This window comes from Plectrocnemia conspersa, unplaced genomic scaffold (assembly GCF_051122295.1).
Source record: "Plectrocnemia conspersa isolate PC_06_02 unplaced genomic scaffold, ASM5112229v1 ptg000003l, whole genome shotgun sequence".
Classification (NCBI taxonomy): Eukaryota; Metazoa; Arthropoda; class Insecta; order Trichoptera; family Polycentropodidae; genus Plectrocnemia; species Plectrocnemia conspersa.
Window position 1 is genome coordinate 18,509,850 of NW_028277167.1, and position 19,844 is coordinate 18,529,693.

The following is a 19,844-nucleotide window of genomic DNA, read 5'->3' on the forward strand; positions in this document are numbered from 1 at the left end:
ACCGCAGTCTACTGAAGGACAAGTCTTAAGGTCAGGTGTATTTATATCAGGATTTTTTATATAAAAAAGGAATTTGCAATTCATATGCTTATGCAAAAAAGATTACCTATCCTTATACACATAAAAGGTTTCACATTCTTGAATTTACTATATATTTTACATGAAATTTTTTATATCTATTTTTAATTTTAATGTAATATTTTTACTTTATCATAATAATATATTACATTTAATATGTATCATATTATTACGAAGTATAACAAATCGTATTTATAATTTATATTTGTTTGAAAATCAACAATTATATTGGTTCTTTTATTATTCATAATGTAAAAATTATTAATGTATTATATACGCAAAAAAATAACGATAGTTGATAAAATTTGATAGGTTGATACATTGATTATAAATTAAATATTTAGAGCTATGCAAAACAATTTTTTTCGCATAGTAAATTTTTCATGTGACTGAGTGAAATTGAACGAAAACTTACGTTGTCAATTTGAAGATTTTCAACCTTTGGATCAAAGGCTTTTAAGAGCTCAGATAAGTTATATATTGATAAGAAGATACTACTCATAATATATTAATATGTATTATATTTTTAGATAACAATGAACGTAAAAAACATATTTTTTTATTCGCATTAAAATTTTATGGCAATTATATATTGACAGTGAAATATAAAACAGATAATGGAGAGAAAAATATAGCCTACAATAAGCTTACATATTAAAAAGATAACAATTTATTTGCCATTTTATGGGGATAAGATTTGTTGAAAAGTTAATCATTTTTTATATTTAATATTATTACCTTAGAGAATTGATAACGATTTCATTATAATTTCATAAACTTTCTAACTACATAGTAAATTTGATAAAGCAATATATACATACATATAATATATACAACCATACCAATATCCATACGTATAGAGAAGATTAACCAAAATGTGTTTTATTTTTATAAGTAGACATTAATGTTGCTTTTAAACCATTGTCTTTAATTACAGCTGAATATTTTAGACATATAAAACTAATTACTTACATATTGATAAATATAACATTTCTATTGAAAATCTGATAATAAAACTGAGCATGGCAATCCAAAACCATTAGCCCTAAAGCAGTAGAAAGTTTTCATCAGTAATGTTGATCTAGCAAGATATATTTATGTGACCTTTGCACATGAACATAATTCTTACTCTTGCTACTCCTGAAACCTCAAAACTTTCACGCACATTCACAAAACCAATTTCTAAAAAATGTAAGGACATATAATGTTACTTAAAATTAAATTTATCTTAAAGTTGGATTAGTAAAAAATCCCTTTTTTTATAAAAATCACGGGTTACGTAAAGCTTTTCAACCTCTACAATATTTATTTGCCCTTTCTGCTCACCGTTTATGATTAAATAAATGAGTCGCTACTTGTAAACATTTTGCGATTTAACTACTGCTAACAAAGTAATTTAACCCTTTTACCGTATTTTGAAAAGCGTAACGTGAACCACTAATTCGTTTACTAATGATGTTTCCATTTAGACTTTCTTAATTAAATCAAATTATATTTGCTTTTTAATTGCACTTATATTGCAGTTACTTTATAAATTTACGTAATAATCCAAATACATACAAAATATAAAAAAATAAAATGTCCGACGAAACAGGACGTTTATTTATAGGCAATCATACAGTAAAAAGCGACAAATTCGTTTGTACTTTATTAAAAAAAACATATAAACGTACTTGTTAAAAGAATGTTTCACTCGCCTCACTAATATGGCAAAGGCTGAAATAATTTGACCATTTGAAACTTTTATGTTAATAATAATAACAGTTCAACATAAAGTATAAAGAAGAGCTTTGCGAACACACCAGAGAAATTTATGCAAATTAACGTTCTGAAAGTCTAAGTTAACAAATTAAAAGAGCGTTAAACTAAGTTCACGGGTAACTGGGTAGATAAGTATTATTGTTTTCCTTCCTTTTGACTAATTAATTTACATTAAATATAACTGAAAAACAATTTGTCTTTAAAAAGCGCAATCAACCTATACAATATATTGTAATTTGTTATTCACAATATTAGATCTTAAGTAAATATGTTTTCTAAATAAAATGGTAGAAGTTCAAAACAATTAAGATACTAAGTAAATAATTTACATATACCTTACATATTTTACTTTTTTCTTTTAACTCAAAATTAGTTAAATACGCGCTTCTTAAAAAATTGCATAGTTCTAAAAAAATTGAAACTGTGTTTATCTATTTTTTTTAATGTTCAATATTAAAGAGATAATTGTTACATACAACTTTAATTATTCTTAAATTTTGATTTAAGAATAATTCAATAAGACTTGCACCTGAAATTTAAATTTTCACGTATTTTAGTATTTATAACAAGTCTATAAGATGTTATAATCGAATGGAAATATCACAAACATAACTCAATATAAATATAGATCAATAACTTAGCAAGCTATCATTAAACCTGCATTTTTGTGTTCTTCCTCAGTCTATTGATATACTCGTGAGTCTTAACATTATATTGACCTCAAATTTTATTTGCTTTTTTGTGGTTGTTAAAATCATATTTTTAATCAAACATTGACGCAGTTAAGCATATGGCTCTAACTTAGATTTCACTACGACCCGCTTCAAATGAATTTTACAATTTATGCCGAAGTATATGTCAAAATTTGAATGTATGTGTACAGTTTAGTTGAAACTTCTGGAATAATTACAATAAACAATTCGCATAATCAAAGTATATACTGCAACACTGTTTGTTAAAAATTCAATATTGAGATTAAAATTTAATCTTTAAAAACTACAAATTCAGTTATCACCGAGAATAAAAAATTAAGCCAAATATAAATCATAATATAGCTTACAAAATATTCGATTCAATAATAGATGAAATCACACGTAGATATCAAGCTACTTTTCTATTCGAATTTTTATAAAATATAATAATTTAATTATATGGATCAAGAAGATGTATTTTTAAAAAAGAAAAATATATAAATATGGAGTTGGGAAAATAGAAAAATGATTGATATTGGATAAGCTCGTACAGTGATCGTGCTTCCCACTATTTTAACAATGCCTTAAAGTGTGGCTAAAAGAAAAAATCATCATTCTAAAATAGATTTAAACTTGATAATGGGTCAAGAGCAACTAAGTGAACTGGAGATGCTAAAAATAGATAAGCGAATTTCTCGTATTGTATATTATTCAAAAATAATAGATAAATTTGCAAGTGCTAAAGCGCGAAAAGTTTTTTATTTTTCTATGATTTAATAAATATTTAATAAGCATTAACACTTTATATATAATTTTAATAAACTTTAAAAATAGCTGTTGCCTCAAGCCTGTTCTCTGAAAGTACCTACTAAAATTATAATTGCGGAAAATGCTCCGAAGTTTGTCCAAAACTTATTCTAACTTTGAGATTTAAAAATAGAGACACTTACGAAGCACTTTGATATTTTAAATGTGTTTCACCGGAATTTCTTATAATATATTAATATACAACTTTTATATTTATAACAATATTAAAAAAATGTTGGTAAATAAACAAATAATTGATTTTTTTTTAAATAAAATACAGTTGTACTCTTAAAACTAATAAATGACTAAGTAACAGACTTTCGGCAACAATCTGAAGAACATTATATTTTTACTTGTATTTCTTGTGTGATGTGCGGGATATATTATATTTATCTATTTATATATTACATTTCGCTTACTCTACTTTATTTAGTTTATATTGCTTTGAAATAGAAATCATAATATTTATAAATAAATAAATAATCTTATATTGTGGCGGACGAGATATGTCACATAGATGGAGGCAAAATATCGGAATTACAATGACATTGGATATGTAAAAGATTAATATTAAAAAATTTAAATCGGTCTGATGACTGAAATTCTGCTTTAATACCCAGTCGCAGTTAAACCGCCTTAAAGGACAAAAACAGAAGTTGAACTCACCGCAAGATCTCCGCTCTAAATTCCCTAAAAGGCCAGAGCCATTATTGCAATTCTACGAGCCTTGCGGTGCAGTATTTTTTTATAAATATTTTACCGATTTTATGTTAATATCATGTACTTAAAAAAATGAACTAACCAAGAAAATGGGTGATGGTATTTTATCTATACTTAAATATTTACAGCATTAGACATCGGCAATTGCACAATCTATTGTAGCTGACTGTTGATGACTTCAGGTAAACGTTGAGATTAACAGTTTCGTGACGTTTTCTCATCTGATGCCGAATTCCCGCATCGACAATAGAAATCCAGGGTAAAAAGAGATCTAAATCTAAAAGCCAGAATCGTTTGTTGGCGTCGACATATTATTATGTTCTTAGCTTAGAAGGTGGTACAGCTTGAAAGTCTCACTCTGAGGTCTATGAGCGGCGTATGGCAGATCTCTAAGCAAGCAGAGTTGTGGTCTATTTGGTAAAGATCAGTTTTGTCGACCGACCTCAGATGACTGAGGTCGGTCGACAAAAATATTATTTTACTGTAGACCGACAAATGGTAGATTCTGAGATTTAGTTTCAATTTAATTGTAGAATTGTGGCTTGCAGTCCTGGATTAAGTGACCCTAGTACTTTATGAGCCGTAGAATTGTAAGAGAAAACTGAACTTTTATATAGTATACTATCGCCAATATTATTTCGCAATAGCATTTTTTGTCCTGCAATATTTTCCCAACCAGTCAAAGTTATTGTTTGTTCATTTTTTGTGCAACAATTGAGTTAATGCATCCGTATTTTCCAAGTTTAATAAATGTTTGGCTTATTATCAATGACACACCCTGTAATATATAATTCTAAGATATTTCGTATATATCACAAAAACTGCTATTTAAAAAATAAAAATCTGTACTTAAAGATTGCTGGCATAAATATTTAAACATAACAATCTAACTTTACGTATAAATCTAATAAATTACTTACCTAGCATTTTTAACACCCTCCTCGAAGATTGTCCCGATGTTTTCCGAGAGCTATTATTGCTCCTCACGGTGGCCCTTAAAGGCCTCGATCCCTGCAGACCCGTTCCTCCTTCCTTTTTCATCATGCTTGAACTCCTTAGTCGCAGGCCGATCAAGACGTACAACACAGTGATGAGAGTCATCGGCGTAACGAAAAACAGGAACGTCGATATCTCGAACGAGTGTTCTATAATCACAACTTTTTGGACACATAGGACTATGCCTTTGTGAGTCACCACGCCAAACTGTAACGCTTGTGGCACGGCAAATAGCATAGCGACCAACCATATAATCAAAATTAATTTGATTGCTCTGGAAAGTTTGGACATGGTGTGAGAAAGAAAGGGGTGGCATATTGCCACATACCTCTCTATCGTGAAAGCTGTAATAGTCAACACAGTGGCATTGGCCGATGTTTCAGCTGCTAATCCTCGAATCACACAAAACACTTCACCGAACACGTACGAGTACTTGTACCATATCGAGTATATCTCTTGAGGCAGACCAGTGATTAACAGAAGCAGATCGGATATGGCCAAGCTGAATAAATAGTAATTCGTAGCCGTGTGCATCGACTTGTTCTTGGCGATCACTATACACGTGCTAACGTTACCTATTAATCCCGTGAAAAATATCACTACGTATATAACAGTCACTGGTAAAACTACGTATAAAGGGTCTCTGCTCGGACCGAATTCTATTAAAATATTGTCGAACAGATCCGTAGAGTTGGCAATCGTATCGATCGTCGACAGCGTATTGTTGTCGTCCATCATTGTAGAACTTTCATCCATGTTGACGTTTAAACGAGAGACGGTATTTATATTTTAAAACGAAGCGTCAAAGTAAAAGCTCCATATAAAAATATCTCTGACACGCCAAAAGTGTGTTTTGAATTCATCGTTGAGCTTTCAACTGATGCATTTATCTGAAATTAAAAAAAAAACAATTTAATTCATAAAATAATAAATGAATATAAATATAAAACATATGAAAAGGCAACTCGAAATGTGAAATATTTTTCATATATAAAAGCTAAATTTCAATCAAGTTGCATGAAAAATATGCAATATTTTTGTTGCGTAAATACTGAATTTACAAGGAATGTATTCTATAAAGCAAAATATGGAGGCGAAAAGACTAGCAAGTTTAACAAGACTGTGTTTATGTCGCTTTATATTAGATGTACATATCATACATAAATAATGATCTGCTTTAATTTTAATAAAATTAATTCTAAGAATCACATAAAGCAAACAGTGCTAAAATATCAATACCAAGAAATATATTATTGGTAATATATTTTTTGGTATTGATATAGTATAATTAAATTGTTAAACACGTAACGTAGTAATATTATAAGATAACATAATTCAGCTGTAGCATTAGTGTTAATTATATTATTAATAAAATTTGCTTTTATCGTTAGTAGTTCACAACAAAAAATTGCATTCCTAATAAATTTATTAAAATATTTTTTTTTATTACGTATAGATAAAAAGTAACGGTGCTGAGGTAACGTTGAGATAGTATCTTCATATAAAATACTCCATTATAAGAATAAATAAAATAATCTTTATTTTATGAAAAAAAAATGCTTACTTTCGAAATCGCCATATTTCATATATAATACATATATTAAAAAATGTGATATATTTTTAATAAATTTGTATTATTTAAAATACGTAAAAAATAAAATAAAAACACATAATAAACAGTGAGAAAAAATGAAGGAGTTATAAAAATAAATATATAGGTAATATTTGAACATTGCACATTCGTAATATCATTCTTCACCAAAGGTAATTACTTTATTTTGACTCTTAACCCGATTTATTGCATCGATTTCGAAGTCTTTAAACTGATATTTGTTTATAACCTATAGTCGTACTAAATTGTGTCTTGTCAATAACCTAATAAACTAATACTAATACAATAATATCGCATTTTTTACTCAAATTAAACTGTGGCCGATATGACATTATAGTTTTTATAAATATTTTCACAATAAAAGCTGCCTAAAAAACAACAATAAATAAGCGGTAAAAAGTTTTCAACAATTCAACCAAATATTACGAATATAAATTAAATACTTATGATTTTTATGAATTATGCATTTTTTCTCTAGCTATCAATTTATTTTGTAAATATATTATTAAAGTACATTTTCATATTACAGAATAAGTTGCTCACAAGATAATTATAGTAAACATATAAATAATTATGAATTTCATAATATAACTATAAATAACCCCATTCATCATTATTCTATGTATGTAATCATATTATATGTAATAAGTCGTAATCTAATTAAAAGATCGAGGATCTAAAAACAAATGCGCTCAGATTTTTTTTGCTTTTATATATTTAGTATAGAGAAGCTTTATGTGGGGGCTTTCTTTATATCCAAGCAATTAATCAGGGGATTATTATATAAACCAAACGACTAACGTGCATAATTATAACATTAGCTAAAACTGTTTTATCATTTTATAACCACGATAAATTAATTCATATATTTTTTTATGATGCATATAAAACATAAATAAATGTACCGTAAACAATATTATTTTATTAAATAGTTACTGTAGTTCCTCAATATTATTTGTATCTGTACTATGCATATAGATATATCTATCACATGTTCGTTCGTTTCAAGTGTAATGATTTATTTTGGTTTTATTAAGTGGATCAGCTTATCGCTAATCGCTTAATCAGTTATATTAACCTTTCGAACGATAATCAGAAATGGAATATAAGCCGTTATATATATATACTATATATATCGTATTTGTTCGCTATATAAGTGTATCCAATTTAAGATAATTTATCGTTAATAATATTAAAGAGTAAGATATATTTTTCCAGAAGTAACATTTATAGTATGTATGTATAAGATATAATATATAACATAAAAAGTTTTCCTTTTCAGTAAATTCTATTACAAACTTTAGAGTATGTAACTATTTGACATGAAAGCAAACGCTACGGTATCGTGCATTAAACAAAATTCCATGTGTTATTTGTAGCAAGTTGTTCCAACTGTTTAAAAATTATTAATCCCTCATTCCAAAAATTTTAATTTGTATGTATTCAAATTTAATAATTAAAATAAAAATAACAAGTAATTTTAGTATTTTAATTATTGGCATATTAAATTAAATCAATGATTATGGATGGATTATTAAAATTGCAATTGAATGGTAATAAGTAATATTTATTTGTTTTTTATCTTGACCGTATAAAAAAAGTTAAATTCAAAGAGCAAAATTTACATTATTTATAATATATAATAGTATCTACAGTCGAGACTCTGATTGTTGATCTCTCTAATATTTATCGAAGCGCCGCCTGTATGTATTATATTATATATCCAGAGCCAGTTTCGCCTTGGCTTTGTGTGACATGGGGCACCTAATTTTTAATTATTATATTTTTTAAATATCGTCGCAATGTTATTAGATATATCGCATATGCTTTAAAGCAATTTACATTTGAAGGCGATCTGACTTTGTATTGTAAAGTATTGATATGAGCTTCTACCAGACTTAAACTTATCAAACAATGTAAGTATATATGTATATATATATATATATATTATTATTTATAGTAATATTTCTAAGCAAAATTCTATTGAAAAGCTGAATTTAGAAGATATAGGCTATTACCAATAAATATTAGCTTTGTTTTAGAGAGCATTGTAAGAGTTGGACCCAAGCAAGTGAAAAGTTATTTATTTTTCAAGACTCTTAAGAAATAGTCTATTGTTTTTCTTATAAATATTTTTTGAGAACTGAAGGCGTAAATTATAAAACAATTGGTTAACGGAAATTCAATTATGAGGTTTGAAAGCCAAACTAGTATTTTTGAAAATCTTTTATATAATATATTAGATTTATTTTTAAGAAAAGAACAAACTTGTTTGCTACTATAATTTAAGAACAAATAAAAGTTCCATATTAACAGATTACAATGTTAAATTGTTGACTTTCGATTTTTCACAGTACCTTCAATAAAAAAGTTTGACAATATATCTACAAAAATAGTATTTGTGTGAAAATTTTCAGAAATACTATCTGAATTAATGCAGATTGGTGGGTTTAGTGAATTTTATTTTAATAATCAAATTATATAATATTTACTGTTAAAAATATTTTATTACGTATTTACAGGAATTCTTAGCAATATGTTGCAAAACACATGTTGGTAATTTCTTAACCCTTTTACATGATGCAGGTATTATATTGCTAGGACACGTGCGGTAACACTGTTTTATATTATATTACATTATATTATTAAATTGGCATTTTGCTCAACTATTTTTTTTAAATGAAATTAGTTATACTATCTTTTACTTTATAGTTTCAAAAAAAATATATAATTCTAAAAATTAAGTAGCATAATGACTGATGTAATGTCAAATTATATTACATCATCCGCTGAAAATAAATTCCAATATGATTTCATTGAAATGCCATATTAAATATATATTTTTCACTTTACTGGTAATGCATATTCACTGTAACATATATTATACATTAATTAATTAGGTATTATTAATTAATATACGACGTAAGCATATTAAGCAATGACATTCTAGACATAAAATGCTCAACTCTAATAAAAAATATATGCTGCGCAATAAAACTAATGAAAACTTTATAAAAGCTTTAATGACCGTGATTAAAATCGAATTAATTTTATTAGAATTTTAACATAATAAAACTCATTTTTCACACAAAAAAAGTTCTCGAACATAAATTAAAAAATATGTTTAATAATCTATTATAAAATAATTAAACCTCGATACGGTAAAAATAATAATTAGGAGACTTTATTTGTTTATCAAGAAATAGCGATTAACGTCTAACGCGCATCGTAAACTGTCCAATTAATTACAAATTATTCATAAAGATTTCTGTTTTAATTAGATTTACTTGTTATTTTTTATTTCAGGTGTGGTATGCTCACCTTGACTAACATCTATACGTCGATATATTAAATTCATTAAAAATTAATAAAAAGATAATTGGTGGTATAATAACTACAATTTAAAAACATATTGAAAATAAACGCAGCTGTTTTATTAAATACTATTATATATATTTTAATAATATGTAAATTTTATCTGAGAAAAAATACGGAAATTATTAAACATTTTAAGTGGTGTCATTAATTAACTAATCAAAAAATACATCAACATATTCTTAATTAGTAATAAAACATATTAAACTAAACTTATTTTTGTATTATTTGGCATGCTTTTTCAAATGTACACAATATGTGTGAAACCAGCAAGTTATGTTAAGTTATGTTGTTATCCCACTAAAATACACATTTTTTTGTATCTTTTCTTGTCTCCCACATCCATCTTAATATCGTAATTTCTCGCTTTAATTTTTTAAACCATCTTTTTCATTTACGGATATCTTATGAATCACTCACTACTTCACAAATGATTTTAGTAGACGTAGTTAGAGTTATACTAATACAGAAATAACAAAACAACTACTTTAATATGAACGGCCTAAGTACGACTGAGTGTTGAAACTTAAAAAAAATTCAGGCCTTCCTAATTGGTAATATTTATATAATCTATTATTAAAATATAATATGAGAATCTATATACAAGTTTTTATTGATCTAATATTATGATCTAGATATAAGTTTGACATCTTAGAAAGGAACAAAAGGGTGACGCATTTTTCTTTGTGTACAGTAGCTTGCAAAAAACGCATTACATCTTAAAATTATTATAATTCAAGATATATCCGTAATCCTTGGTTGGATTTTCCGAACTTTTCACTCATTTAGCGGAATGTTTATATTGTTTTTTTACCGATAGCTTAGCCAATTAGCATTTAGCTTTCATCTTGAAAATATTTATATTTTGAGTAAGAAATGCGATATTATTGTGTTTTCGTCAATTAGTTTATTGAGAAGACAATTTTCACAGTCTGTAGGTTTTAAACAATCAACAGCTAAAAGAACTTAACATGGGTATAATAAATCGATTTAAAGGTAAAAATATCCCTTAGTAAAGATGGAGTGTTACTATGAATGTGCTTACATGATAAGGGTAAAACTGATGTGGATATTACGAGTGAGTATTTACAAAACATTTGCTAAATAAATAAATATATACACCCGTATATTTGACTCTAATACGCAATATATTCATCAATCTACGTAAAAGCTGGACCGTTTTCGATGTTATTTGATGAGAGTAAAATAAATTTATACGTCAGGTTAACTACGTTTTTGCCATTAAGGCAGATAGCCAAATGATCTGAGGGTGATTCTTATATTCTATATCCATTAAGGGTAATGTGAAAGTGATGTATTATAAAACTGTCCTCGATTTTGTTTTTGTCCATTTGAGCATGAAAGCTCAAATTTGGACTGCTAATTTATGAATATTTCTGCAACCTATTATAAAAAATGGTCGATAATGATATTTTTAATCAATTTGGACAATGCAGTTAACCCTTTGAGTAGTGAGTTAATTTGTTAGTATACACCTGGGAGAGAGTTAATTTTATGTATATTTCCATAATTATTAAATTTTTCTATAATTATTCATTTATTTTACAATTTTTTTGTATTAGTATGTTCCAATAATTTATTTATACACTTTCTTATGTTTAAATTTTGTTGATTTATTTTACATATTTATTATATATTATTCGGCTTTTGTAGATTTTTTTTATATCAATACAGATGCTTACAATATTTTTTATAAAATTAATTTAAATATTTTTTGCTATGGTAATTTATTTCGTACTCTTTAATTTATTAGTATTATTTTTAATAAAAATCTTTTACAAAAATTTTAATTTAAAAAAATTATAATGTTTTTTTATTTCTTTAGTTATATACGTAAATATATAACTATCTGGGGTATCGCAAAACAGTGAAAGATCGACCGCCGTACATGTACGGCGATACTCCTCAAGGAGCTAAGATAATATTTAAAACTATTACGATAAAAAATATTTTCGAATATAAAAATGTGGAATAAAATCTTGCAAAGGTCTTGAAACAGCCCTTAATTAAATCGATTGTATATTTTTACGCCATAATAATTTAATATATATCATGTTTAATAATACAGTGGAACCTCGACTTCTTCGAAATACGAGCAACATTTTTTTAAATTTTACATATCGTATGTAAAGACATTGCTCGTAAGTCAATTTCGAGCAATGTCTCGATATACGAGCAAAAAAACGTAACGCGAAAATTGATTTAACATACGAGTAATTTGAGTTACTAGCACCGTCACGTATAATAATGAATTTCAAAGTTTATTTAATATTATTTTTTTTATTTTTATTTTTTTTTACTTCAAGAATTATTTATATAGATAAAAACAATTATTATTTATTTAGAATATACAAATATATTATTTATTTAGAATATACAAATTTAGTTACGCTTTTTTTGTATGTTTTGTATATGCTTTTAATTGGTTTTAACATTAGCGCTAATTATATATGCTGCTTGTAAATACGAATCTTTGAGAAGTTTACCTTTGAAGAAGACGAACTTTACAAGGGCTTGTTTTAAGACAATTGATTTCAAAGTCAATTAAGCGTTTGAGATTATTAGGGGCTAACTAACATTAACACAACACCGTCGTGATGCCTGAGCTACCATATTCATCAGATACAATCCCTTACTACTTTTTAATTTTATTTATTTATTAAATCTTCCTTTGTAACTTAACAGACGTATGCCAAATGTGTTACAACGGGGTAAATATGTACCAACTGAGTAAGTCAATGAGATATAATGAATACCTACAATAATTAACCACCAGACGGAATCAGGAATTATTATGTGTAATATAATTTATAACCAGTAGTCACTACAGCTAATGCCGTTTTTTTATTAATAAAAATTCGAGTTAAGTGTTTTAGCCGTAAAGTAAAGAAATTTATTTACTCTATGTTTTCAACAGATATAAAATATATTAAAAAAATAATGTTTTGCAACCATAGAGGATATACAATTTTAAAGTTAGCTAAAGACAATACTAAATAGTTTTTTTCACAAATATTTTTTTGATTAGAAGAAACGGTAAAAAAATAATCCAATACTTTTTCCCACATATCGTATAAGTGAGAGGCAGATATTGAATTGTAGTAATGAATTATAATAAGAATATTCTTTTTTGCTTTGACTGATCAAAATTTAATTTAGTTTTCTGCAAGATTTCGAACTGTTTATACGTTCTTTGTGAGTTAATAAAAAAGTGATTTAAAAAAAACATTTTATATAGGTATTAAATTAAATCTAAAAGATTTATAAATATTGGGAAAAACATTTATTTTTCCGTGAATTTTGACTCGATATTTATTATAATATATTTCAATTGAATTTGTCTCTATTATTAATATTTATTGTGGTGATCTAATCAGTGACGAAGCGAAATTTTTACTTTATCCTATTGATATATACATATAATATATAGCATCGGTTTACTTTCTGTAATTATATTAAATATTTCCTTGGTGAATCAATAAAATGCTCAAACAAATATTATCCTTTCATACCGCAACAAAAGTATATATACTCATCATATTTGTAGTCAAATATATATTAACATATAGAATAGTAATTTAAGCTAAAAGCTCATGCCGAATCAGAGCTAATAAAACTAAATCAATCCATATTACATTTATGCTGAAAAAAGATACTTGTCCACTGCTATCCTCTAACGGTAAATGGATACCATAAGAAAACTTTCCCGTATATCTTGGAATTAATGTCGACAAAAGACACCTGTAAAACTCACATTTAGAACAATGGGAAACATGTGATACTGTACTGGTTCACAGGAGCAAATTCAAGCTTATCATTGAAAAAAAATGTTAATATATAACTCATAAAACTAGCGAGGTCTTATAGAGCTCTATTAATATTCTCGAGAGATTCTAGAATAAATTCATCAGGTTAATGATCGGTGCTTTTTGGTTTGTGCTTAATAATTATATATTAAGTCACTGCAACTGTGTCAATTAGAGAAACAATATTTGTATAGAATAAAAACTCAACTCAAACCTTAACATACAGCCAAGTAATCTGCTAAAAGACAATGTTATAACTAAATGTAGACTTGAGTGTGTATGTATATTAAAACTAAGAAATAGATATCAATATGAGATCAAAAGTACTACTAACTAATCTATAATAAAATAATATTATAAAAAAGATATAATTAAAACACTTTAATTTTATGTTAAATATTTAAAGGAAGCCTTCATTGGCATTATTAAGAAAAAAATATATATATTATTGGAAGTGCTTAATGTCTGAATAGAGAGATTAAATTTTAATTAAATAAAAAAAGTTTTAACAGACAGTTGTGCTTTGGCTGTTGATACTTGAGGTACATTTAGTTATATCTACGTCAGTGCACATCTTCCAATATAAAAAATTGGGACTTAAATTTACAATGCCAGAAGTGGACAGTTTATTTGAATTTGCATGTTATATGAATTTATTAAAAAAATTCTCACCTACGACCACTTGAAACACATTTGTGAAGTGGTAGGTGATTCATAAGATATCCGTTAATGGCAAAGTTTGTTTAAAAAAAATGAACGGGAGATTATGATATCAAAATGATATCCTGACTGCAGAAATGGGAGAATATCCTACTCAAACTATCCATGAACTGGTTGAAAAACTAAACTAGTCCGATCTAGCAGTGCATAGATTGGGAAGGCTTGGAGACAATATGTATGGGTTCTACACAAATTGAGCGAAGAAAATGAGTTGACGTGTATCCTCATATACTAAACCAGAACGGTTGGCTAATACATTAAACAAGAGTACATAGATATAATACAATAATATGATTGTGGCAAGATGCAAGGGTTTCACGCGAATTGAGCGAAGAAAACCAGTCGGTTCTCGTGATCTTGAGTCACCTTTTCTTGATCATTTGCTGACTGAAGATAATAAATATGTACTGTATGACAACAATCGTCGTAGAAAACAGTGATTATCCAACAGTAAGAAACCTACTTTGAAGCTCGGGCTCATTGTAAAAAGTTTATTTTATGTGTATGGCATTACGAAACTCTTAAACCTGGCTTAAAATAACATAAAATTTTCATTGTAATCAACTATATGGTGTGCACAAGTAAGTAAAAAAGGCATGCACTTGTCAATAAATAACAATGCGTATCACCATGTGGCAAAATTGACTCTCGATAAAATCAAGGAACTTGGCTAAACGGTTTATTCTCATCCACGATATTCTTCAGACCTTGCTCCTTCTGACTACCACTTATTCTGATCAATGAAATAGTAACTAGATACATGCGATATAAAAATTTGGAAGATCAGATGGAGGAAAATTTTTTTTTTTAAAAAAATCATTAAATTAAATTAAGCATTTTAAAGTGATTTTTTTATTATAAAAACAGCATTCATTTCGGCATTACCTAATAAATAAAAAAAACGTTTTATAAGTAAAAAAAATGCTTAATTACAATTATGGTAAGTGGACCAATAATCTGGCATTCATTTTACATGCCATAATCCGATATTGAAGTTTACTCCAAAAAACACTTTCATCTCATTGAACTTAATATCTTCCTCATATTTGTGATGTAAAATAATTGTAAATACTCTATTGATTCTGTACAGTTTTGGACAGTCTTGAAGACTAGAATTATTACTAAAGAAATAATATTTTATTTCTTGAAGAATATGGACATTTATTAAACACACTATTAATATCAGTACAATTATTCATTTCGCTGAAATGCTGCTGAATCTGATTGAGACAATATAGTTGTATATATTTATATATACAAAAATAATAGTAACACTCTTACTCTGAAAAACTTCAAAATGGAACTCGATATTTAAATGGAAAAACAGAAATATTATATTTCCTACTCTCAAAGCGATTTCTTCCACGTGACCGAAGCTTCGATTGCATTGTTTTCTTAAATCTAATTATATAACTATATTATATAAGCAATACATATTTTCGTAACGTTAAAATATTATTTAAGACAATATTACATTAAACGATACCGTTTTATTTATACCCTTAAAAAAACAATATATATTATTATAAATGCTTATTGGAAAACATTATCATACTTTATTGTATCCAGGAATTTCTTAGATTCCCAGTATGGGAAAATCTTCAATACGGGAAATATTAATGCAAATGTATTTTAAACGTACCCTTGCAGTTTATACTTACTCCAGCACTATGGAATAATAATTACAAGGGGTTTCCTTTACAGAAAACCACTTGTAATTATTGCTCTAACCATCGGTTTATGCAAAAATTTGAATGCGAGAAACAATGGGACTCGAGCGCTAAAAAAATAAATTGTAATTTAAGTGGTGGCAAGCCACAAAAAAGATCAGAGGGCCACGTTGTGAAATTCACTATTTCAAAGGAATATTCATCAAGTAAAAAACGTGTTCTTGGTTTTATAATATGTCCCGTTTTATTGTATATTTTCATTAAAAATTTTCCTAATAAATTTATTAATTTTTTCGAGAAATCAACAATACGATCTTATTTTAAGAATATTATACCATTTCATTATTACCATATTTACATTACTTTTCTCCTGTTGTTAATTAATGTAAGACAATAACTAACAAAATATTTCGAAAACAACTTTTTTATATAATTATTAATTTCTATATAAAGCTTGCTTTAATGTTTAATAAATTATTGTTAGAAACAATTACATACTAAAATAAAATAATATTACAAATTTTCTTTGACTTTAATATTTATAGAATATTGTTTGTATTAAGTATGTTTATTTATACACACAAAGGTTCAAAAAACTTTATATCAAAATAAATTATATATACCGCTAATTGAAAAGCGTCTTTTTCAAGAGGGTTTTCCGTTTTGTGTTGATTGACGCTTGATGTACATGAATCACTGAGTTAAATTCACCAAAATCCGCAAATTGTTTTATGGACTCGATTATTTTTACATTTTACAGTACATCATTTTTTTTATGAATTTTTTGCGATTTGTGTTATATCCTCATTAAGAGTTCCTAAATTAAAAACATTCAATCATTTTTCTACCCACGTAAGTCCTTCATAGAATTTTTTCTTACATAGCAATTTAATATATTTATTTACGTATATACCAATTTAATATTTTTTACATGGCGAATAAATGAAAATAAAAAGCAGTGAGAAGATTAATTTGGGGCTCACACGTGTCATTCGCTACAAGTTATGTCTCGTTGCTTCTATATATAAATTTTCATTAACTATTCGTCCTTTCATAAAAAAGGAAATATATTTTTGGGCCTCAGAAAATAAAATAAAATGCTTTGACTGAAGACTTTTTGAAGTAAAAATTAATTGAATAAATAATACTTCTATTATTATATAAATTGATTAGGTGTCGATCAAAAATCAGGTTAGTAAGCCCTTTTTTCTAAAGTTATGATATTTTACTAATGCCATTTATCATATTAAATATCAGATGATAATTCTACCATCGTAAATTTCGTGAATGTGAAGTCAATATGTGCATTAACAAATATTTAACAAAAAATGTATCATGTATCAACGGTCAAAGCATGACTGACTTTTATTTAAAAAAAATGGATATTTATGTTCAGAATACCTAATTTATCATTAATGTGTTCCCTTATTTGGATCTTCATACATAAATATAAAATAATTTGTTCACTAAAAATAAATACACTGCGCAACAAGCGCTTGCTTGGTCAATTATGTATATTATTTATATACATTTTCCCGTGATTCTATTTTCTTTACTTCTAAATGTTTCATTTAATTATGATAATCAATTTTGCCTTTGTAACAATTCACAATAGAAACTGTGTATTTGAAGTTACTACTTTGAAAAACAAATATATAATTACATTACATTTGCATTTAAATAAAACGTTTGAAGTTTGAAGTAATAAAATAAACTATAACATTTAATCGCAATACAATATAGTAATAAACATGAATAATTATATGTAACTTATTTAAGATAAGATATAATAAGATATATCAATAATTTTAAGTAAAGTCTAGTTAAAAAAATAAATAAAAATATTTATTTATTGCTAATTTTTATTTTGTTTAATGCACAAAAAAATATTTACACTACACTTTAAAAATATTTTACATTTTAAACTTAAAACTAAAATATTTAATAATTTATTATCTTTTCTTTAAAAAATATATTTATTAAGTACTGCAATTTTATTTATACCTTACTAATTAATTTTAAAGCATAAATTATTTATATTTATTCACATACTTTTCAATCGTATGAAATGATTTTCTATTACAATAAATAACGATAGTTAGTAAGCCGATCTGGCGTTATAAAAATAGTAATTAACAAACAAGTTTATTTCTCGTAATATACTGTTCTTAATAGCCTGAAGAGGTTAATTCAAGTGTCGATGTTTAGTCTACGACTAATTACTATTATTAGGTTCACAAAATAAGAGCTTTATTGATTTGAACTTTTTATTTATTTACATCATAAAAGTACGTGAGTCTAAATAGAAAAAATAAATTATTTGAGCGGATTTTAGAATTCACTAAAATTACATTAACATAAAGTTAATATCCCGTCCTACTAATTACTAATACACATAATGTACACATAAATAAATAATATATAGACACATATTTGTAAATAATAATCTAATTTTTAATTATATCGGTATATCGGCGAGAAGCGAATTTTACGTAGCTTTTTGATGATGGGTTCTTGAAAAAAATATCAAGGTTGAAGTGTGTTCAACCGCAGCCATCGTTTTGAGAAAAGACACAACAAAAAATTATTAATACAAAGTACAAAACGAATAATGTATAATACATATTCAAGAAATATACTTTGCTCGGCGTTATTTTTTTATATATATTTTAACGGCAAATATAGCTTGTAACAATTTATAAGAATATGAAAAATATACAACGAAATAATTTGAAGCTGTCAAAATAAATTAATTACCCATTGGCGAAGTCGGCACACAAACTTTCTCAGTTATACATTTAAAATAGGCTTTATGTTTTTCTTTTGATTTTACAGTCCTATTACACTTATGTAGATTATATTATTAGTAAGTATTTTAATTTTTTAATGCCGTAGGAAAAAACTTTTCGAATCTTACGCGTTAAAAGCGCCATAAAACAATGGTCGCTAGTTTTGTAGTCCTTTGTTATGCATACCGTATGTAATACTAGAGAAATTATCAAAAAGCAGCAAAAAAACGGTTTTCGGTACAATATTGATATATAAGTTGGATGCTAAATGAATATCTAATAGTTAAGCAATGCAAAATTTTCCAACAAGTAGACATAAACAAATCCAAAATATATATATAAAAGAGGACAGACACATTATTACATACGAACTGAACCAACGTACCGTATGTGCACGAAAAATATCAAGATTTTCCATATTGAGAAGCCGAACGACCTTCATCAGAGAAGAGAAGAGACAAGTGACTTAGTCCTAGTCTTAGTAGAGTAGAGGCAAGAACAGAGGATGCAACATAAAACCTCCCTCTGGGAACAATATTTGGAGCTGCTCGAGCAGCTTCAAATGTCCAAGAACACCAAAAATATTTCTACTACTTGACAATAAAATACTTCCAAAGCTTCCCAGCGCTTCAAATCCATAAAATAAAGCCAGATTATAGTATGCTGCTGAGTAGGGCATCATAAAGAGTGCGCCATACAATTCTTAAAGTAGCGTGTATTTCTCAAGATAAAACCGTAAATCTTTACCAATTTTTTGTGAGTCTCTACAATGTTCAAGCTGAATTTTCAGTGCTTCT

General features: G+C 26.7%; 1 protein-coding gene across 8 annotated transcripts in view; it reads right to left on the reverse strand.

Moving 5' to 3' along the window:
- The window catches only part of LOC148236851 (pyrokinin-1 receptor-like), a 75,148-nt gene that overhangs the window by 46,380 nt on the left and 8,924 nt on the right, over positions 1 to 19,844 (reverse strand). For 5 of the 8 annotated variants that reach the window (XM_088183203.1, XM_088183201.1, XM_088183204.1 and 2 more), the window contains exon 2: positions 4,979 to 5,944. In XM_088183203.1, the coding sequence (XP_088039329.1) occupies positions 4,979 to 5,810 (832 nt within the window). In that variant the 5' untranslated portion in view covers positions 5,811 to 5,944. Of the gene's footprint in view, positions 1 to 4,978; positions 5,945 to 19,844 lie in introns of those variants that run through there. The other 3 variants (XM_088183202.1, XM_088183208.1, XM_088183207.1) reach the window with 1 other exon arrangement.